At 40.4% G+C, this 22,629-nt stretch overlaps 1 protein-coding gene across 1 annotated transcript; it reads right to left on the reverse strand.

The window, feature by feature from the left end:
• Positions 1-3,147: 3,147 nt before the first annotated feature.
• On the reverse strand, positions 3,148-20,869 carry bcan (brevican). The gene is made up of 15 exons (XM_004078467.5): positions 20,670-20,869; positions 14,680-14,762; positions 13,851-14,243; positions 13,548-13,722; positions 13,259-13,386; positions 11,525-11,818; positions 10,588-11,445; positions 9,772-10,461; positions 9,256-9,504; positions 7,990-8,094; positions 7,742-7,900; positions 6,959-7,041; positions 6,708-6,852; positions 6,448-6,630; positions 3,148-3,574 (listed from the first exon to the last, which is right to left on the reverse strand). Exons 1-15 carry the CDS (start codon positions 20,672-20,674, stop codon positions 3,459-3,461), a joined length of 3,666 nt encoding a protein of 1,221 aa, XP_004078515.1. The 5' UTR covers positions 20,675-20,869; the 3' UTR covers positions 3,148-3,458.
• Between the last annotated feature and the right edge of the window lie 1,760 nt (positions 20,870-22,629).

Consider the following 22,629-nt stretch of genomic DNA (forward strand, 5'->3'; position numbering starts at 1 on the left):
ATGGAGTGGGCCCCCCCTCTTTCGGTTTTACTTGCACCTTAGACATGTAGGGCCCTTGGTAGGGGGGGTGCTTGGACATCACTGCCAGCAAGCAGCGGATGTCCTCCTAGCACCCTACCCGCCAATTTTAACCGCACCTTAGACATTTAGGGCCCCTTGGTGGGGAGGGTGAGGGGACGTCACTGTGAGTAATCAGGAGATGTCCCCTTAGTGCCCTACCCGCCAATTTTAACTGCACCCCCCTTAGTACACACACACCTCTCCCCCCTCAATATATACATCCCAACATAAACACACACACATGCACACACACACCATCTCAAACACACATACACGCACACACATTTTGCAAGGAAGGTGGGACCTGGGTCCATCTGTCCCCTGCCTCTTCCCTGGTGGGGGGTGCGGGCCCCTTTGCAACGGCGGCCGTGTCCCCGGGGTGCCGGCTTCCTGGGCCCGGCGGTGCTCTCTCCGCGCGCTGGGGGAGTTCACATTACATCTGAGCCGGGGGTGTCTGGTCCCTGGGGGGTGGGTTCTGGTCCTTGCTCCTGAGTGCTGGGCCCCGCCAAATTTCCAACTGTGGCCGAGCCTGGTCGGGCCATATTTATAACACCCCTTGTGGGCCCTCTTTTTTTCCCCTGGGTTCCCCCCTCCTGGGCGGGGGCGGCGGGCCCCCTGCCTCGCTCCTCCCTGGACCAACCGTGGGCCGGGCGGATGGCTGCCTGGAGTGCGGAGCGGGTCTCCCTTGGGGGGTCCTGGCTCGTACCTGGGGTTGGGGCGGGGGGATGCCCGGAACTCCTGGGTGGTGGTGGGGTGCTCGTTTGGGGCTGTGGGCGTCCTTCTCCGGTGGGGCTCTGCGTTGGGTTCTCCCGGCGCGGCGGGGGGGCTGCTCTCCTGGTTGGGCTGGGGCGGCGCTCTCTTTCCCTCCGTGCTTCCCTGGCCTCTGGCTCTGGGGGCCTTGCGGCGGCCCTGCTGGCCCTGGCCTGGGTGGCGGGCTTGGTCGCCCGGGCGGCGGTTGTTCCCTGCCGGTTCCCGTGTGGCGTTGGGGGGATTCCGGCTGCCGCTGCTGCTGCGGTGGGGGTCTTGGGGTGGGGATGGCTGGGCACTCTCCCTCCTTCTTTTCACGTTCCACCATCCATTTTAGAAGAACATAAAACCTCACCTGAGCACTGGTGTTAGCTCACCTTTGCACTAATAGCTTGCATGACTGAATGACTGAAATATTTCACACTAGTTGGTTTTAAGGCATAAGTATGCGTGTGTGAACACTATCTGTTTTGTGTACATGTCGACATGTGGAGATTTTTGCAGCTAGCAGGTGTGTTTATAACATTTGAGTGTGTGTGTGGACGGGCCCCGCCCTTTTTGTACTGCATTTGAACCTTACCATAATGATTAACAACCAGTAAACTTGTTGCTGTATGCTGCTTCATGGTCTTATCCCCCTTCCCCTCCTATTATCACCCCCTACCCCCCCCCCCCCCCCCCCCCCCCTCTCTCTAGCGTCCCTCTCTCTTCTTCCCCTCTTTCCTTTTCCGTCCGGTCCAACACCAAAGATTTTCAGACATGATTGAAATTAATAAAGTTTGGCCTCAATTACAAAAGGGGTTTATTCAGACATACCTTTGGTTTGTCAGAAGATTAATAACCCCTCTTGTTAAAGCAAAATATGTCCAACACAAGAGGCCCTCAGCTCTCGTCTGTCTGCCCAGCTGTTGGACAGGACAAGTTAAAAAAAAAAAAAAAAAAAAAGATTAGTCTAAGAAAAAAACTAGAAGAAATCCAATGTTTCACAACCTTTACCGGTTTTAAAATAATATTTTATGTTGGATTATTTTGGGTTTTTTACATTTCAAGTTTATAGTCCAAGAAAGTTTTCATTTATCCTGATTAAAGATTATAATGTAGATTTTAATGTAAACATGTACTTCAATATTAAGGTTGTCATTGCATGGACAAAAATGATAGAAGTTGAACTGACGGCTGCTGATTTGCATTCATAGTTTTTAAAAATGTCCACCTTAATTACAAGAGCCTCAAAGAAAAAACATTTAAAACCAGATTAAGATTTTTATATATAATTGATCCCCAAATAAAAACACAAAAAATCTCCGATTTCAGTTTTTTTTTTCCAGCTGTCATGAGTTCCCATCAGAAGATAAGACTTCTCTATACTTTGCGACTTTTTTTGTGAATCCGGTCTTCCTGGAATTTCAGAAAAATCATGTCAATGAATGTATTTAAAGGAAGAAAACAAAAACTACGACAGACATGTTTGTGCCTGATCCTGTTATCTCATCTTCCCCATACAGGGACAGATGAATCATTCCTTTGAACAGTCCGTGCAGATTCAGTGCTGTGGGAAACTCTAGACACTTCTAAAGTCATTTCTCAAAACTGTCAAAGACAAAGATGCAGCACTCTCCTATCCACAGACTCATAATGCAGATATGTGCGTCTGTTGAGTTAATGAAGGCATCCCAAAACATTTCTTCTCTTGATGTTTTTCCACATCTAATCATGGAGATTATATCTAATTTCTTCTTTGAGATTATCAAAAAGGTTTTAGCAATAAACAAAGGCTTTTTGTTTATTGCTAACAACTGTTTACACGCCAAAGTAACTGATACGTTTAAAATAAAACGATTGTATGTCGATTGTTGTCTAGATTCATTGAGCATAACATTTTTAAAAAACAACAGAGAACGTTACATAAAAAAACTGATTTAAAATCTTTTCCACTAATCCTTTTCAATTTTTGAGCTGAAATACAAAGAAGAATGCTTTCTGTGCAGCAATTTGGTGCTAAAAAATGTTTTAAAATTGATAGAAATCATGCAAATGTAAATGTAAACACTGAAGATTTTTTTTAACCTAAAAAATAAAAGCATTTATATGGCAAAATAAATTAATTAATTTAAGTTCAGAACCACTTACATTGTGATCAGTCTAAATGTCAATCCTCTATTTGAAGATGATGACATTTTATGACATAATTATAAAATAAACTGCCTAATTTATTCAGGACATATTTAATTTAAGGATTTTCTGAAAATGAAATTCTTACTTGGTCCCTTTTTTGTGGAAGTGTCCTGAAAACACGTGTTTGTTTCATGATTTTCTGACATTTTTCAATGAGACAGAAACCAAATTTAAAGATTTTTATTTATCAAATTCATAAAAGCAGGTTTTACTAATGTTTCACTTGTTAGACAAACTCTTTCTGCTTAACTGGATATTTTTGTATTATATTTGGATCAAAGCGCATTTAAAATGTCCAGGAATATTGAACATGTGGTCTTCATAGGACTTCAAATTTAGGATCTTGTTTTTTTCCTTTAATAAATTTAAAATTACACTGAAACTCAAAAGAACCCCCCTGTGAGGCACAAAGAAAGTGAGTCAAAACAATAAATGAAAATGTTGCTTTGAACAAAAACAAAACAACACGGACAGTTTTAAATATTCCATTTGATATCCCAGAAAAGCGGGCCGTCTTTCTCAGCAGCGGCACCAATGACATCCTCATGCTGGTCCGGCTGTGAAGTAACAGAGTCCTCCTGAGCTGAATGAGCTGCAGATAAGAAAAAAAAGAGTTTTTGGAAATAAAGCTGTCACGGATCATAGGTTGAAAAACATTGTTTTCAAAAGCACTGATACAGATCCTATTTTCTTAAGCTTTAACAGGATAAATGCAGCACTAAGAGGGATTAGCAATGATCTTTCTGTCAGATTTTGACACTTGGCAAGAAAATATCATCTGTCACTCTAAGAACTTTATCGTTCCAACCTGATGACATAACAGTGCTGAAAAAAATATGTTCACAAAAGAAAATTCTGTTTCTGAGACCACTCCTACAGCACAACCTCCACTTTCTTTCAGATTTTTAAGGAATTCATTAAAAAATGCCGCTTTTTTTTTTCAGGTGCGGTTTCTTTCGTCACCTATCAATCAAGATAAAAACATGAAAACTACTGGAATAATTATTTTGATCCGTTTTCCCTTTTGAAATATCTTATACAGATAATATTCCAACTTGTTATTTTTTATCATAAGCAAAACTACCTTAAATGAATTGAGACAAATTGCAATGCAAAGCATGATGGGAAAGGGACAGAGAGAGAGAAAAAAAATCTTAATTTTAATTCTAATCTTCATGTACTCTTAATAAGAAAAAATGAAAATTGAGCTGGTATATATATATATATATACTAGGGCTGCACGATATGAGGAAAACTCGCGATATGCGATATTGGTAATTAATATTGCGATAACGATATAATTTGCGGTATATAAACAAATAGCAAAAAAAACAAAAACATAATTTCCATTTCACTGCAATAGTTTAAAAATGATACTCCACATGACCCTTGTCGACGTAGGAGGCAAACATCAAACATAAAAGGGCTCATCTGATTGATCAAAAACGTAAACGGGTCCTTCTGATTGGTTAAATGCATAAAGGGATTTATTTCATTTGTTCAATATTTCAAGCTGCCACGAGTTGTTTTAGCACATTTAAGGTAATCATTTATTGCGATTTTTGCCGTCTTTTGCGGTATGCATATTGCACAGCTTGATTTCGCGATAACGATAAATTTGCGGTATATTGTGCAGGCCTAATATATACATATATATAGATATATGTATATTCTTTTTGGGTGGGATTATATAAGTTTGCTTCCTTCCACTCCCTTTCAAGCAATCTTTGATTTAATTTCTAATTATCCTAAGTTTAAACATCTTTGTATTAATGTATGAATGCTGATTGCATTGTTTTGTGAATTATTCTTGCTCTGATTGCTTGAAATAAGCCATTTCAAATAAAAATAAAATAAAAGTTGAGTAGTTATTAATCCAACCTCAAGGTACATGAGAGATGTGCCAGAACTAATATTTCTAACTTTTCTGAACGTTTTAAGATATTTATACACTTGAATTCTGAACATTTCTATTAATTGCAAATGTTTGGATATTTAAAAAGTAATTCTGTTCAGCATTTCAAACTCTGAAAAATGTTTTCTTATTATTTTGACTGTTTAACATAGTAGAGTGCTGAGTCTTTGAAAATAAAGGGGTATCGAACTGATCATTGAAAAACTGCACACAAAAATCCCCTCCATCTAAAACTAAAATCATCAAAGTTTAAGTTATAAAACAAAACAAAAAAAGGCTTCTAAATCCAGGAATTAAAAACTGAAGTCATTAAAGGAAACACATACTTCAAAATATATTATACTAGGATAATATTTGCTTTTACATTCTGTCAGATAAGAAGAAATGTTAGTCATAATTATTGTCTTAGTTTAAAATGTAAAAAAAAAGACCTAACAAAAACTGGAGGATTTCAAAGAAGCATGCTGTAATTTCTTTTAAAATTTAGAAGATTTTTGAGTCTTCTGTCTAAGTCCGTGTCTCAAGTAAATGGTAAATGATAAATGGCGTATACTTATATAGCGCTTTCTACCTTATTACGAAGGCCCAAAGCGCTTTACAGTCAGTCCCATTCACCCAGTCACACACACATTCACACACCCATTCACACACTGATGGCGGCTCTGCTGCTGAACACTGGCGCCAACCTCCCACCAGAGGCAAGGTGGGGTTCAGTGTCTTGCCCAAGGACACTTGACACATGGACGTGCAAGGCGGGAATTGAACCTGCAATATTACGATCATGGGTCGACCGCCCTACCGCTGCTCCACAGCCACCCCTTAAAAGAAATTACAGCATGCTTCTTTCAAATCCTCCAGTTTTTGTTAGGTCTTTTTTTTTTACATTTTAAGTCTTTGGCTAAAGCTTGCAATCAAGTCTCAAGTCACATGGTTAAAATATACTTCGCTACATATTGTCCAAATAAGACTTTTAATCATTATGTGTCCGCTTTTAAATAATCAACAGTAAAAATAAGGGGAAAACAGTTTTTTTGGCATCTGACAGTGATGTTTCAGAGGTAGGAAAAGACATAAGTACGTTTTAACAGGTTTTTAGTCCTTAAAATCATAAAGGACTTTCTTTTCGGTCAAACTAATTCACTGTCATGATCCCATACTAAGCAGAAGAAGCACAATTAAATTGCACTAGACTCGCTTTTGTGAACCGAAAACATTTTTTGCATATGGGTTGCACAAATGCTTAATCCTCCTCATGAGGCTAAAGTGCATCTGAAGTTACCAAACCTGAATTCCAGGTAACAAACCCTGTGTCCTCTAACTCTTTCACAGAAAAGTGTGCATGAAGCACAAAGACTGAAACATAAAATGCAAGAAGAAGTAACTAGGAAATGGCACAAAGGGAAAGTGATAAGTGAGCAGACAATTAAAAATCAATTTGGTGTATCTGTGTGTCTCTAAGATCTGGGTAAGTATTTATTATATAAAATAATTTTACCTATAAGAGCAAATATTAATTAATGAAAAAATAACCCAACATGTGAAGAACTCACTTGGAATGCAGGTGATCAGAGGCTCCTCCCACTGACCGCCAGGCAGACACGTGATGACAGGGTTGAGTTTTTGCACGAACCCCTCCTCGCAGTAGTACCGCAACTTGCTGTTGATCTCATAGCGTTGACGCTTTTTTCCAAAAGTCTTAGCATGGTGAATGAGGGGGGGTTCACCGCAGAACGCTGTTTGAAGGTGGATACGTGATTTTTATCACACCTTAAAAGATTAAAAGAAAAAAGAAAAAAGAAGGAGAACTCACAGACACCCTTCTTGCAGGTGTATGACAGGTGGTAGTTGCACGGCACATCGCTCCAGCGGCCGCCATCGTGCCACACCATCACCGCACAGTCCTCGCCAGACAGGAAGTAGCTGTCAGGCTGCCCTTTAAACCAGTTGTCGTAGAGCTAACGATACAACAGGAAAATCTAAAGTATTAGTAACTTAAAAAATAGAAAAAATCAAACCTTTAAAAAAAAAATTTCATTAAAACAGTAAAAAATATAAACTCACCAGAGGGTTTCCGTCTGACCAGCGGAAGTCTCCCTCAATGGTTCTGTCATTCAGTCCAATCCACTGATATTCTCTGAATTTGTCTACGTTGAATAGCAAACATTTTAAGATTATTTTTGAGTCTTCATAAAAACAAGCAAAAACAACATCTTTTTCTGGATCAGACCATAAAAGAACAAATGGATTTTGATACGTTTCACATTAGAAAACAACAGAAACGCTGCTTTTCAAACTGCCAACACAAAGTGTCCACAGGAACCCCAGGAATGTGAGATCTTTATCTCATCGCTGTGTTGCCAGACAAAATACCATCACACGTTTTTAGAAAAAAATGTACGTTTCCATAAGTTGAAGACACAAAACACCTTCCTGTCTTGTCTGGACAAATGTAGCCCCTTTAGATCTTTCATGAGTCTGACAGGGAGGAATGTTCTGGACAAAGATGACTGATTTGATGCTGCCTGCAGAATGTGGAACTGGGCCCTTCCCGTTATTATTGTGGCTTTTGAGGATCCGCTGGGATCTGAGGTTGACGTTCAGTTGGTTAAAAAGTGTTCTTTAACTTGTTACCGGTAGTGTTTCTGAACCGGCATGTCCATAAAAGCTCAATAAGCAAGCTTAAGACATGCTGAGGTTCTCTGAGTGTTTCTTCAGTTAAGTTCTTAATGTATGTGGGGGAAAAATCCGAAAAGGGATTTATTTTCTTGTTTATTGTGGCTTGAAGTATTTAGATCAAACTAATAACATATTTTACTTTGACAAATCCTCTGTAAGGTCTGTTACCGTTGATATAGCCCTGTTCTTCAGGGGTCATGACAGAAAGCAGATGTCCTCCGCACATGCGGCAGTGCTGCTCCGCCGCCTCCCAGCTCTGCCGTTTGCTGAAGTGACGATAGCAAAAGCTCTGGAACTTCTCCCAGCCCGGCTCACACTCCTCCACATCTGACATAAGGAGTGCAGGAAAAAAGGATGAGGAATTGCAAAACGTCTGAGCTGGTGGAGAGCAGGATGTTCGAGACAAAAGCTGATACCTGTCTGACAAAAGTCCCCGCTGTAACTAGGTAAACAGAGGCACCGGATGGGCTGAGTCTCAACACAGGTGCCGCCGTTCCGACACGGGTTCTCGGTGCAAGAGTCTGCAAACACAAAACAATAAAAATAAAGGAGCAAATCCACTTTCTTGTTCAAATCATTTATGTTTCACTTTTTACCAGCCTTGCAGGTGGTACATTTTCTTGTTTCTGCAGCTTTTGTAACTGTTTCAATTTAAAGGATAAGGCCAGCTGGTTACCTTTGAATGTTTTATTGTTTAGTGTTTTTATCTATATTTTACTTACTTTTACTTACTTTGGCTTTTAGAAGTGTTGTATAAATAAAACTGTTTGATTGGTTGAACACAGCCCATATACTGTGGTCATGTAAATACATTTTTTTGTTTGTTTTTTTAGGGCAGAGTCACATGGTAAAATAATAAATAAATAAGTAACGGTATTTGATCTATTTTGATATGGTTAAAGATACATATGTCTCAACTTTTTGTGACTTTTTTGGTGTTTGTTTTTCTGTTGGGTTTAAGGATTGCATGTCTTTTAAAAATTTGTAAGTTTTGATTTTTGGGGGTTCATTTACTTTTTTAAATTGAATAATAAAACCAATCTTTGATGCAGCTAAAGCTGAAAATTAGCAAAACAAAGAAAAAAAAGCAATATTACATTTAACCACCAGAGGGCAGTGCCACCCCATATTTGGTGAGGACTCTTCTCTCACACATTATACTGATTTCCAAATGAAGTAAAAAAAAAAAACTTAATCCAAACTTACAAATTAAAGTTTTTAAAAAAAAAGAAAGAAAAACACTTCATGTAACAAAACAGGTCAAATTGAATTTAAGATTTTCAGAACAAAGACTTTTTAACTTTCAATCAAACCTGTTTCTAGCAGTTTTTATTTTTTTTGCATTTAATTATATATGATAGATACTGTATCAGATAAGGTGCATTCAAATTGAATTATATGTTCTTAAAAAGCATTATTAAATGCAACAGATTGGTACAAACAAATCCTTTATGCCCAAAATCTCGAAAACACAACTTTTTCTCAAATTTTAAAATAGAAATGAGTTATATAACATAAAAAGACAGTTTACTTGCTCTAAGTAAAATCCATTTTATCTTGAGACCAAAAACAAACTGAGAAAAAGTCCTAATGTGACATTTCTAGAAAGAGATTCCTCTTCCAGGGCAGTAAAACCCACTAAAACCACACCAGCTGTCTTCTTGTTTGCTGAGCTCAAATACCTGGACTGTCTCCGTGTCTCGTAGCAGAAACCTTGACAGCAGGAAGGGATGGGCCCATGACTGCCTCCCCCTCCGTGTCTTTTCTAAAGGTCCTGGGGTGAAAGGTGGGAGCAGCAACGGTCTCATCCCCGCCGTCTGTTGTGAGCGCTGAAGTGTCCTCCTCTTTAGGACGCCATGTGCACAAGTTCACTGAGGGCTCGTCTGTGCTGTGTTCCCTCTCATCATCATCATCATCTGTAGGTTCATGCTCTGTGGAGGAGAATCAGTTATATCAATGAAATAATTCACAGTCTGTCTCTAAATAAAAACGATATCCTCTCTCGGTAAGGAAGACGGACATTTAGAAAACGATACAGTCTAGGTTCTGATTAATTAAAGATGTGCAAGAACTTGATGGTTAACAGTTGAATGTATAGATGAATAACTAGAAAGAATTTGTAAAAAACAACAATTAAGTGATGTGAGTCTTGTTATAAGGATAAATGATGTGACCGAGAGGATGAGAGCCAGCTTTACCCTTGGTGTTGTGCGTGGTGATGTTCTGCTCATGACCGTCTTCATCAAATCTCTCTGTTCTGTGATCCGGATCAGAGTGAGATTCCTGATCCAGATCAGAGCGAGATTCCTGAGGCGTGAAGGTGGAGGAGCTTCGATCCCAGCTGTGTTTAAGAGCAGGATGAGATATGGGAGAAATTTTCATCTCCGGTGTTAAAGGAGGATCAGTGACATCCTCTGAGAGAGTTATGTTTGCCATAATGAGTTCTGGTTTCATGTGTGGATTTTCTCCTGACGATTCCTCTGACCCCAGTCCTTCTCTCTTCTCTGATCTCCAAACTTGGATATCCTGATTTTCCTCAGCAGCTTGAAGCTCAACTGAAACGCTGATTTCTGGCAGGACTGCTCCAGCCTCAAGGGACCTGACCTCCACCTCCACAGAGGGTGGAGACGGCGTTACAAAGATGGGAGAAGCCAGCAGAGTGAACGGATGTTGCTTGAGGACAGGAGCATCAATGTTGGCGCTTGAGTAGTCTGTGACTTGGATCACCTCTTCTGTATAGATTTGAGTGGGATTCATGTGTCCACTTTGGTCTGTAGGATCATATGATGCTGCGTCTCCTGAAGCGCTGCCAACTTCAAAGTCCCTGTGGTCCACAGAGACGAAGGACTCTGATGTTATAACCGAGGGTCCGTGAGTGGGATCAAAGCCTGCAAAAAGTTAAAGAATCAGGAATTTTTTTAAAAAGTGATGATTTAACTTGCATTTAAATAGGGGTTGGGAGGCAAAAAGTCTAAAGACAAGCAGGGGTTTCTTCAGATTTGATTGTAGCTCACCTGAATCAGGAGTCATGCTGACTTCAGCAGCAGCAGCGCTGCTGAATCTGTGACTCTCTGTTTCCCCTCCTGGAGGAGGATTTGCCGTCTCCTCATCTGCTTCGTGGCTCTCAGCTTCGCTGTGATCAAAGCTCGCAGACAGAGTCACAAAGTGAACCTCTGTTCCCTCCGTGTGCGATAAAGTCGTCACGGCGAACATTTCCTCTGTAGAATCAGCTGTAGCTTCTTGTAGCTGCTCTGGAACTATAGACTGAGTTAAAGATGAGTGATCCAGATGAATGTGTGAAGTGTGGTCCTCTTGGGAAACAGGGAGATCTTTCTCCTCCTGATGCACCTCCTCTAGCTCAGATGTGGCATTCAGCAGTAACAGAACCGGGCTTTCAGTTTCAGAAATGTCTGTGGGATCCGTGCTTTCATTCAGATGTGAAGGGACATCCTTATCAGTAACTGAGATGTTGAGACGAGGAGAGGAGGTATCAGGATTTTCATGAACTGCATCTGGGCTGTGTGATGGTCTGGGCTGATAGGACTCAGGGTGGCTGGCCTTCTTAACCTCCTCATCGGTGTTGTGGGTGGATGGGCTTTCTGGATGCTCAGAGAGAGGAACCAGAGTCTGAAAAGGCTCTTTCGTGGAGGATGGATCCTTATCAGAATCTTCTGTTCTGGACTCAGCATCAATGGGATCCTCCTCTGTGGGATTTGTCGTCTGGGTACTTTGCATTCTTTCATTTTGGTTGAAAAATGCGTCACCAATACTGACATCTTCCTGAGTTGTGGAGAAAAGAATATCCTGGCCAATGTCTTCTGGCTCAGTGGCGAGGAAATCCAGAGGAGATTCCGTGTAAAAGCCGTGATAACCTGTTAAAAAAAACATATAAATGCTATTCCTCCTCGAAAGAAGTCAAACATATATTTCTTATATGGTTTCCGTTCATACTTCTGAAGCAGTAGACGTCATGCTGGGAGTGATGCTCAGGGAAACCTGTCTGGTTGCTGTATTGATAAAGGGTTTTCACTCCTGGTTCTCCTCCTCCACAACGCTCCGTGGGGGTGACAATAGGGTACCTTACGCTTCCGTCTGCCAGCCAGCCTGGACTGCAGTGATCCAATCCATCATTCCAGGCGGCGTAGAGCTGAGCGGTGGTGGCCAGCTCCGCTCCGTGACTCACACAGTAAGCCTTGGCCTCCCCGAATGTGAAACGCTGGGGGGCGGGGCCAGGAAACACCTCGCCTTTAAAGAAAAGGTCAATTAGTGTCTGTTTTTCATTCCCATTTTCATCTCCGTTATCAGTATTTTTCCTACCTTTTCCCACAGTTTCTGATTATTTTAATTTAAATAATACAGAAAACAATGCTAGGATTTAAATAGATGAAAAATGACCCCCCCCCCCCTCATTTATTATAGTAAATGTTTTGGGATTGAATTAAACAAGGAGTATAAGGGAACAGCAAAAGTTTTAACGATTACCTACTTTATCACTTCAGACACAAGTTTTAAATTTACAAATTTACAATTCTGCATTATGTAATTATTTTTAAACTATAGAATCAGAAATTCATATGACAAAAAGATCCCCAAAGCTTAAATAAAACCATGGTTTCAGCTTTAACATCAAGAATATAAATATTAATGTACATCCATTTTTTTTTAAAATTAGTCTCCCTCCAGAGTTGCTGCATTTCGAGAAGTTCAATACTGCCATTTTTTCCCCCAAAAAAATCAATCAAAGGTTTATTAGAAATATAAAAAAATGCTGCTTGTATTTTGAATCATTTAAAGACTTTCTTAAAACCTAACGTACAGTAATGCCTTATTCTCTTCCTTTTTCTTATGAAAGTCTAAAAAAATACAGTAATAATTATTAAAAAAATGCATAGAGGTTTATCTGTACTACAATATGTGGAATCATCAGCCACATCTTAGAGTGAGAAGCTTTTAGTTTTTTGAGAAGAGCTACAGATTTGTTAAGTATATAGTATATAAATGACTTTTATAAGTAACATAATCTGCATACATTTTGGATAACTGACTTACATTTGCCATGTTGATTTCTAAAATAGTTATTTTTACATAATAATTTAAGTAATTTTCTTTGTCTCGTGCTTTATTGATACTTAATGATTCTTAATTCTGTCTGATAAAAGCTAGGAACCGGATAATGATAAATCATGCAATAAAATGGTTATGGTATAATGGGGTGGGATTATATAAGTTTGCTTCCTTCCATTCCCTTTCAAGCAATGTTTATTAATATGTCTAATTATCCCCAGTTTGATAGGTCATTGTATGAATGTGTAACTGATGATTGTATTGTTTTTGTGTACTATTCTTATTTGATTGCTTGAAATAAACCATTTCCAAGTAAACCTGCAGATAAGCATAACCAAAGATTTAAAAACTATTAACTTAATGTGACCTTAAAATTATGCTTTTTCTAGGGGGGAACCTGCAAAATTTGCATTTACTATCTATCAAATTTACTGATAGATTTTATTAGAAACAAATTATAACTCAATAAAAGTATGTATGCTCACAACAGAAAATGAGTTATTTGAAGCATTAATCCTGCTAGCAATGTTCTCATTACATCTTCAAATTATATAAGTGAGAAAAATGTAGAAAAAAATACAAAACATAATCATCATTAAAGTTTTATGTGGGTTGACTAACCTTTAATGTTCTCCACATAACAATAAACGTCATAGAGCTCATCAGACTCTACCACTCCATAGTTCCTCACTCCTGGCATGCCGTCCATGTCTCCAAAACAGCCCTCTCTCGGCCTCTGAATGGGATATCTGCGGTGAAAACTGTGTTTACTGAAGTTGTTCTGACAAACTCAACACGGCAGACTTGTAAGCAGCTATGCTTGTTGTAAAAGATAAAAGAATGAATGTAACTTCCTCTAAGGTGAAATGTAGGAAATGGTCTACTGGAGCATTTCCAGTTGGTGTCGGACCTCACTGATAGATCTGAGAGCCAGCCTGCGTCACACTGCTCGTATCCGCTGTGATAGGCTGCTAGGAGCTGCTCCGGCGTGGCGATGTCAGCCCCGATCTCTCTGCAGGCCTCTTTAGCTCGCTCGAAGGTGAAGGCGTAGCGGCTGGATGCATCACGATAATGAAACACCACACCTAAAAATTAGGTGAAAAATGTCATTTTACCTTCATTTTATTCAAAAAAAAAAAAGAGAAAATCTTTGGAGTTGGATCTAACGTTTTTTCTAGAAGTCATAAACGGAGATTCTGTGTAAAATCCTCACCTTTCACCACAATCTGAGCCATGTCGTGAGCGTCCTCCAGGCCCTGCTGCACCTCGCAGCGGTAGAAGCCGGTGTCATTCTGCCTCAGGCTCTCCAGGCGCAGGGTGAGGTCTGCAGGGGAGTGGGCGTAATTGAGAAGCGTCGCTCTATCTTTGTAGGCCTCGCTGACCTTCACTCTGTCTCCACGGGCCACCAAGATCTCCGTCTCTTGACTATCCCTCAGGACACTCCACTTGATCCGGGGAACGGACAGGACGGCGTAGCGGCCATTGGAAGGAGGGGACGGTGGTGGGTGGGCAAGTGACACCAGGCAGGGTAACGTCAGAGCACCACCCAGCACCGCAAGGACAGGTGGGCTGCTGGGGATGGTCACCTGGAGGAGTTTTGAGTCATCTGAGAAGACAAAAACATTTTATAACTCATGTTTACCATAAATAAAATGCTTTCTCATTCGCATATATAGCTAATAATACTACTGTCCTACTAAATAGGCTCTGTGCTGTACGTATAATTTAGAAAAATTCCCACAAAAAACTTCTAACATTTAACTAACATTTAAATAAATTTTAAAATCTTTGCTCGTTCTGTAGAAACCTGTATTCTTATTTTTTGCTCTCTAAATTTCTCTATTTATTGCAATAATTATGTTAAAAGTTGAAGAAACATCATGTTTCAGTTGTGAACTTGAAAAATTCTACAGCCTTGTGTTACTGCAATAAGTTAATAGACAGCAGGAGGAGATGAAGACCCCAAAGTACGAGAGGTCACCGTGGTTTGATGGAGCAGCAGATGCCTGTGGTGGAGAGGACGGAGAGAACAGGGCACACACCTGACTCTGTGGGGGGAGCAGAGGACGACGGCGGGACGAGAAAACAGATGGCAAACAGCAGCACAGTCGGAGATGCATCCAGTCTGTGGGACATGAAGAGAAATTTGATGATGGAGCAAAAAGGAAAAACTTTTAGTAAAGTATAAGTTAGAAGTTTTTCTTTGTCTTGATTGAAGATATAAAAAAGATTTTTTTTTTTAAAACAGGGTGGGTCAGTGAATATAAAGATTAGAGATGTAACAAATACAAATGTTTATAAAAAATACACTTTTTTTCCTTTCCTAGAGAGAAAAAAAAAATGCATATTCGTAATTAAAAGACCACTTGAAACTTTGAAAATAGATCAAAAGATGATCGGAGTGGGACTCAGACCTATTTCCTTCAGCTGGCTTTTAAACTCAGTCAAACAAACATTTACCCCAATCATTTTTTATTACATGAATTGTTTTTTTTTAACTGAGCAGCAACTTGGATCAAAGATTGTTTTAAAAATGTGCTATATGAGTAAAGTTGACATACATAAATACATACTAATGACTCTTAGAACAGGAAGTCTTCACTGCTTCACCTATTTTTTTTGTGTATGTTTAATTGGAGCAATAATTGTGATTGTATCACAATTATTATTCATGTGAAGAATAACCAGGAAATGTAGCTTGTCAATTACATAGAAAATAGAAGGTAAGCTGAACTGTGTGTTTTGGTATTTGAGTGACTTGAAGGACACAAGTTGAGAACCTGGTGGGTGGAAACGGCTGCTTTGGGTTTAATTCCAGATTAGGGTTGGGGTTAGGAACTCAGTTGTGACTGTTAGCATGGAAAAGGAGTGGGAAGAAGTAACTCCCACGGGAATACGTGTTTGCAGGGACAGACAAACAGACTGAGACAGACACAAGAAGTGCCTGTGTGTCCTTGGAGCATTTCAGCTACTGTGAGGCAGACTTCAGGCTTTGCAGAGTGTGACCTGAATTCTGATTCCCCTGAACACTTCCAGGCGGGTCAGGCAGAAGACCAGCTGCCAGAAAAGCTACATTTACATTTGTAACACTTCAGCTATTCTGAAGTTTGTTCACTTTTGCCTTTTTGTTCTTGAGATCAGAATAAAATTATGTATTATGTTTTCTTGACTCTGCTTCCTACCTAATATAAGACTTTTACACTGACAGACAGGGAAATGCAAAGTTGTGGTGTTTTTACATTGCATAAATCTATATATTTTAATAATAATATTCCCTTTTATCATTTAGCTTTTAATTTTGTTGGCATTCATCCATTTAAACGAATTGAAACATACAAAGTAATTTTTAAAAGTGAAGGCACATCTTAGAAACTGAAGAAATGTACATGTGTTATTTTATGATGTGACTTTAAAACATCATTAAGCATGTTTGCTTCCAAACAGCTGCTTTTTTTTTAGCTTAGATTTAAAGTTTGTTCTTTGCATCTCAGTTCAGAAACAGGCTCCTGCTCAAAATCAAGTTCATCTCACCAGTTTATCCTTTAATTTTCAAAATAAAAGCATTAAAAACTGATACTCTGATGACAAACGACACATGTGCCCAGGGGCGGAGCTGCGTCCCCTGCAGCCAAAACCTTTGCCCCCCCAAGTTTTGAGAAAATATTAGTCTCATTATTGACAACAATGAAGAAAACATCAATACAAGCTTCTTTAAGCATTGCAAAAATAATGAATAAAATTAAATATAACATTAAATTACTTAAAAGTAACTTTGTTTAGGTAGGAAGGTGCCCGAGAACATAGAAAAACCCACGTATAAACATTAAGAAGCATGCAAACCATTGCAGCATAAAAAAAAGACTTTAAGCTTAAAGCTTCCTATCCAAAAGTTTCTAACACTAAACCTTTTGACAACAATTCCTGATTTCAAAGAGGAGCCGCTATGCTATTTTCCTGTAGATCTTGCAACGTCTTTCCTTTCTAACCGTCTGGTTCACTTACAGAGCTTGAACGCTGAGCTGAGCGCCGCTACATTTCTATACAGCAACAACTGTCTAACGGTGGGGGGAGAGGAAAAAAAAAGGTTTTCTCCAAGTAAAGGAAGCTTCCCAGGCAACATCCCAAGAGAAAAGATGGCCGTTGAATAGCCAGCAACATTACCTTGAGGGAAATGGAGGTTTGGGCCAAGAAAGGATGTTTGATCACTCAGTTTGCCCGAGAAGGTCATTTAAGGCTGCAGGGGGGAGATATGGAGGATGATTCTTTGAGGATTCACAAATGTTTACCTAATTTTATCTGATCTCTAAGCTAGTTTTTCAGTGGACAGTAACTAAAAAGAAAAGAAATTTCTTCTAAAAAAAACTTAACATGTTATATTAAAGTTTAGGCATATAGCTAAGGTTATTTTACACTTAGGAAGTTAGTGTCTTGATATTTTGATAAGTATTGCTTAATTTTGAAATTGTGTAAGGTTATAACCACATTAGTGGCCAAGTGGAGGAGTGTCCATCCTGAGAGAGGGTAACTCGGAGTTAAAATGACTGAAAAAAGAGAAATGACACTCAGCATTAAAGTCCCGCTCCAATCATTTTCAAAACTTTCCCCTTTCTTCTTTTTATTATGTCGTTTTTAACCAAATTTAAAAAAAATGATCATCATTTTGTGAGCAGAACTTCTTTTTTATTTTTTAGTTATTTGAATTAGGACAGTGCATATTAAACAATTTTTCAGCAGCTGCTTTAACATAAATATGCCAGAGTTCGCACAGGAGCTAAATTTCATCCGTTGTCCTAGGGCAGGATAAAAAGTTCAACAATTACATTTACAACACAATAAAATAGCACAATATTAGAGGTAAAAATATTTACAAAGTTATTACAATAAAAAGCAAGTCTAAAAAAGTCCAAGACTGTTGGTGCAAATTAAGCCTGCCCCCATTTCCCATCATCCATCTGCTTACACTCTCTCCTGGTAGCTTACAGCTCCTCACAACCCCAACCTAACATTACCGGTGCAACAAAAAAGACAAGCAATATTGGAGCTATCTAGATGTGTAGTTTTGAGCCAGATGCCCGCTCAGAGGAGGAAAACAAAGAAATAACATGTGGATGCATCAGAATGGAGCAGAGCGGGGAGCTTGTGGCCCACAGCACTGCTATGAGGTTTTTAAAATGTTTTTTTTTTTTTTTTGTCTACTCCTGATTCACAGCGATGTGAATCCAAAATTAATCAGAAATGTAATCTTAATTTTCTTTATATATGTCTTCCATCATGAGAAATATGCAACAAGAACACGTCAAAAAACACCAAAATCAGGATCTTCCTCAGAGTGGGTCTTTCAGGTTTGGATTCGGAGGTTAAATGACCAAACGGATGCAGCTCACCGCTCCTTAAGCGATGTGTCCAACATGGAGAACCCATTTCTTGCACTCAAGTGTGTGACAGCTCACTTTTTTTTTTACTATGACAAAAGCCTGAAAATGCAAACATCAATCTCAGATGTTATAGGATTCAGGATTTAAATAATTACAGTGGTTTGCTTTCATTTTCCAAATTCACACTTCAGCAGACTCAACAGCTGTATGCTCATGCAGTAAAGGAGCCTGTCGAGGGCTCAGTTCCCAGCCGACCCAGTCGGGCCGTCCTTGGACAAGAACTTAACTCCACATTACCGTCGATGCTCTCATCCGTGTGGGAGTGTGAGTACCTTTGGGTAAAAGTGTCTAGTAAATGTAATCCAATGCTTTGCAGCACAAAAATTCAGGGCTGATTGAAGTTGTCAGCAGTTGCCTTTATAACCTTGGGAAGTAAATAATAAGTTTCTTTCAAACTTTCTCAGTTTCTCTTCCTGTTGTGTCTCTACTGTCTTTGCGTTTTGTGTGCATGTGATGCCAACAAAAAGACATGAAGCTGCTATATCAAAGACATTTTTTTTTAAATAAAACGTGCCAGAAAAAGAAAAGAGTTCTCTGCTAAAAGGCATTTTCATTTATAGTTTTAAATGAATAATAACTGTCTGTGTATCTATTCAGGTAAAATAATTTGTGGACCGTGTGGAGATGGGTATCAAATCATGCGAGAGGGAAAGACACACAACACTTTCCAGCTGTTTTGATGGTGACGTCAACTGAAATATGAACTTTTTTCCATTTAACCATTATAGGTTTTCTTTACCTTGTCTCTCCATCAAATTTAGCTTAATATAGATTGGATGATTTCTTAACAAAAAAGTGTTTGTGCCTTAAAAAGCAACAGTAAATGGATGAAAACTTTCTTTAATTCTTAGATAGAAAGATTCAATAGAGGATTCAGAAGGTGAAAGAACTCTGTGACCCTAGCAATCTTTCTCATCCTCAGATTAAAAGCACCAAAGCCCCCCCCCCCCTCCCCCCCATCATGTCAGTCATTCAGATTGAGAATAGGTGCGAGACCACGAGCTGAGTCACAAAGACACCACTCTGACCTCCCCTACAACCTCCGTTTTCTCACGGCAAGGACGGCCTCTGCTTTACAGAGTCCCGTCGCTCCGGCCCACCAGTCCCTCCACTCACGCCAGCTCAAAGGATGTCCATCTCCAGGGGCAACCTCCACCTCCTCTCGCCGGCAGACACAAGAAGCAAGGAGCTGCCGGGGAGGGCTGCGGGCAAGGGAAACCTCTCAGAGGAAGCAGCAAGAAAGGAAAAAAGGCTCTGTGCAGCATGAATGAGTTCAGAGTGAGATGTTAAGTTCACAGGAATGATCTGGAACATTTCACCAGTCAGCTTCAAGCTGCAGCCAGCTCTCATTAGCCGTTAGCAGCTGACTTTTTCTGCCAAGAGGAAAACGGACAAAAGCTCTGATTTGAAAGAATTGAGCTTCTGCTGAATTGGGCAGTTTCAGCCGAAACGAGACTGAATGTAATAGAGGATTAAAAAATTTTCAAGAGTACATAGCTCAGTCAGGATGAGAAGAAACTCTACTGCAAATTAAGAGGCTTTATTCAGATCTCATAGAAAGCAGCATCAAGAGAAAATCAAAAACATCCATAACTCACACAGACAAGCCCAGATTAATGAAGAGCAATATATACCTGCATTCATTGTGAAGCATTCAAACACTTCATAACATAAAATGTTTAGGAGACAAATATGTAGAATAATCCCAACAGATTATTCTCCAAATCCTCCAAATCCAAATCCTTCTGTGAAGATCTTAAAATATCTGCAGTCTCTTGTTCCGGGTGGTTCCATTAAGGAAAGTTAAAATAAGTCATCAGAACAGTTTTAAGTGCTTTGCCTCAATTCTCTAAATTTTAAAAAGCCTCTTGCATGTGATAATTTAAAAAACTAAATCCAGATGAACTTTTTCTAAACTTTTTCTGCTGGATCTTATAATCTAAGGTAGGTGGATGTTTTAATTGTCCGGTAAATGTGACTTTATTGTAATGCCATTAATCAGTCTGTGCTTTGTTTTTTTCCTTTTTCAAACTGGTCATCCTGACAAACTCTTTCATATAACATGTCAAATCTTTGGTTTCAGAGTTCTGTAGAGTCAAATGTTTATCATCATACCCAACATTACAACCTAAATTAATTTATTGCCACGACTGCAGTTAGTGTATCCATTTAATTACATTGTTTCAATCATTGACATAAAAAAATACTTTGAAGGCTACGTTTTTGTTTACATTTTTTTAACATTCAGAGTTAAATTGTTAAAAACACCCCAAAATGGTTTTATTGATTCCATGACAACTTTACTGTGAAAATATTTTTTAGTACTTACCAGTCTAAAACTATTTAAAAACTTGACTTAAATAGATACTACAAGGCAATTTAAAGGTTTAATGCAACTTCTTTTTTTTAGCAGTTTCACAAAAATATAAAATAAGTAACTTTTGTTTGGTATGAAACTTGCTTTTATATATATATTTCTCTAAAATCGTCAGGAAACATACGCACCTATTTATTCTTCCTTTACTCTATAAGGCCGACTAAATAAAACTATATAAGTCAACAGCAAACCCTGAGCGTTCCCGTTTTTGGATCCTTACTTCATTGTTGGCGTCAGTTCTCGCTCTCTCCAGGTTTTCTGCAGAACAGGTGCGGCTCTGATCTCTGGACCAAACGTCGTCCTGCAGCTCCTTCACGGAACGTTTTGCGAGTCCTCCAGGATGAGGTGAACAGAGTCAGAACCGGGATGAGAGCAGCTTTAAAGGACCGATCACCCCACCACCACCACCACCCCACTCCCACGCGACCTTCCTCCTCCTTTATTCAAAGCTTGGAAAACAGTTCAACCAAACGCATGCAGACACATGTCTTCTCTTTAAAAAAAAATAGAAGGACAAATATAATTATATTGTACCCACAAAATGACAAACTGATATAAACCAAAACATCTGAATAAATGCGGATTTCCTCGATTTTGAAAGATCATGCAGTAAACATTATGGCCTCCAGGGGGCGACAATACAATCAAGTTGGTGCTGCAGCAGGTTTTTTTTCCTTCCAGAATTATAACATCATACAGAAGCAATCATAAACATCCAAATCAACCAAAAATAAAAAGATAAAACAAAAAACATCGAGAAAAATACATCAAAAAACAACAACAAAATCATATCCTAGGAGTTCAACAGAATGTCATCAAAAAAAGGTGAAAAGTACTATTGCATTTTTTTCATAAATATAAGTGAGCAGCCCTTGGTAGGGGGGGTGCTTGGACATCACTGCCAGCAAGCAGCAGATGTCCTCCTAGCACCCTACCCGCCAATTTTAATCGCACCTTAGACATTTAGGGCCCCTTTGTGGGGAGGGTGAGGGGACGTCACTGTGAGTAATCAGGAGATGTCCCCTTAGTGCCCTACCCGCCAATTTTAACTGCACCCCCCTTAGTACACACACCCCTCCCCCCTCAATATATACATCCCAGCATAAACACACACACATGCACACACACACCCTCTCAAACACACATCCACGCACACACATTTTGCAAGGAAGGTGGGACCTAGGACCATCTGTCCCCTACCTCTTCCCTGGTGGGGGGTACGGGCCCCTTTGCAACGGCGGCCGTGTCCCCGGGGTGCCGGCTTCCTGGGCCCGGCGGTGCTCTCTCCGCGCGGTGGGGGGGTTCACATTACATCTGAGCCGGGGGTGTTCGTGTCCCTGGGGGGTGGGTTCTGGTCCTTGCTCCTGTGCGCTGGGCCCCGCCAAATTTCCAACTGTGGCCGAGCCTGGTCGGGCCATATTTACAACACCCCTTGTGGGCCCTCTTTTTTCCCCGGGGTTCCCCCCTCCTGGGCGGGGGCGGCGGGCCCCTGCCTTGCTCCTCCCTGGACCAACCGTGGGCCGGGCGGATGGCTGCCTGGAGTGCGGAGCGGGTCTCCCTTGGGGGGTCCTGGCTCGTACCTGGGGTTGGGGCGGGGGGGATGCCCGGAACTCCTAGGTGGTGGTGGGGTGCTCGTCTGGGGCTGTGGGCGTCTTTCTCCGGTGGGGCCCTGCGTTGGGCGCTCCCGGCGCGGCGGAGGGGCTGCTCTCCTGGTTGGGCTGGGGCGGCGCTCTCTTTCCCTCCGTGCCTCCCTGCTCTCTGGCTCTGGGGGCCTTGCGGCGGTCCTGCTGGCCCTGGCCTGGGTGGCGGGCTTGGTCGCCCGGGTGGCGGTTGTTCCCTGCCGGTTCCCGTGTGGCGTTGGGGGGATTCCGGCTGCTGCTGCTGCGGTGGGGGTCTTGGGGTGGGGATGGCTGGGCACTCTCCCTCCTTCTTTTCACGTTCCACCATCCATTTTAGAAGAACATAAACACTCACCTGAGCACAGGTGTTAGGTTAATCAAACAGTTTATCTCCGAAGATTTTTCCAAAAAGTAGTTGGTCTTTACTTAACTGAAAATACAGTGAAAATCCTCCCAAAAACTACTGGCATATATCTATTAATAAAAGAGATGATATATTGTTTCTATATTATTAACAGGTATTTCCTGAAAACCAAATTGTAGACAGAAAAACTCCTGACA

The sequence above is a fragment of the Oryzias latipes genome, chromosome 16 (genome assembly GCF_053564925.1).
Source record: "Oryzias latipes strain Hd-rR chromosome 16, Olatipes_Hd-rR_3.1".
Lineage (NCBI taxonomy): Eukaryota > Metazoa > Chordata > Actinopteri > Beloniformes > Adrianichthyidae > Oryzias > Oryzias latipes.

Bases quoted from the DNA above. Each gene is read 5' to 3' on its own strand.
- bcan (XM_004078467.5), bottom strand. The intron at 13,723-13,850 runs GTGAGGATTTTA...CCTAATTTTTAG, and splicing joins GGCTCAGATTGTGGTGAAAG to GTGTGGTGTTTCATTATCGT. The intron at 9,505-9,771 runs GTAAAGCTGGCT...TCTCCTCCACAG, and splicing joins CACCACGCACAACACCAAGG to AGCATGAACCTACAGATGAT.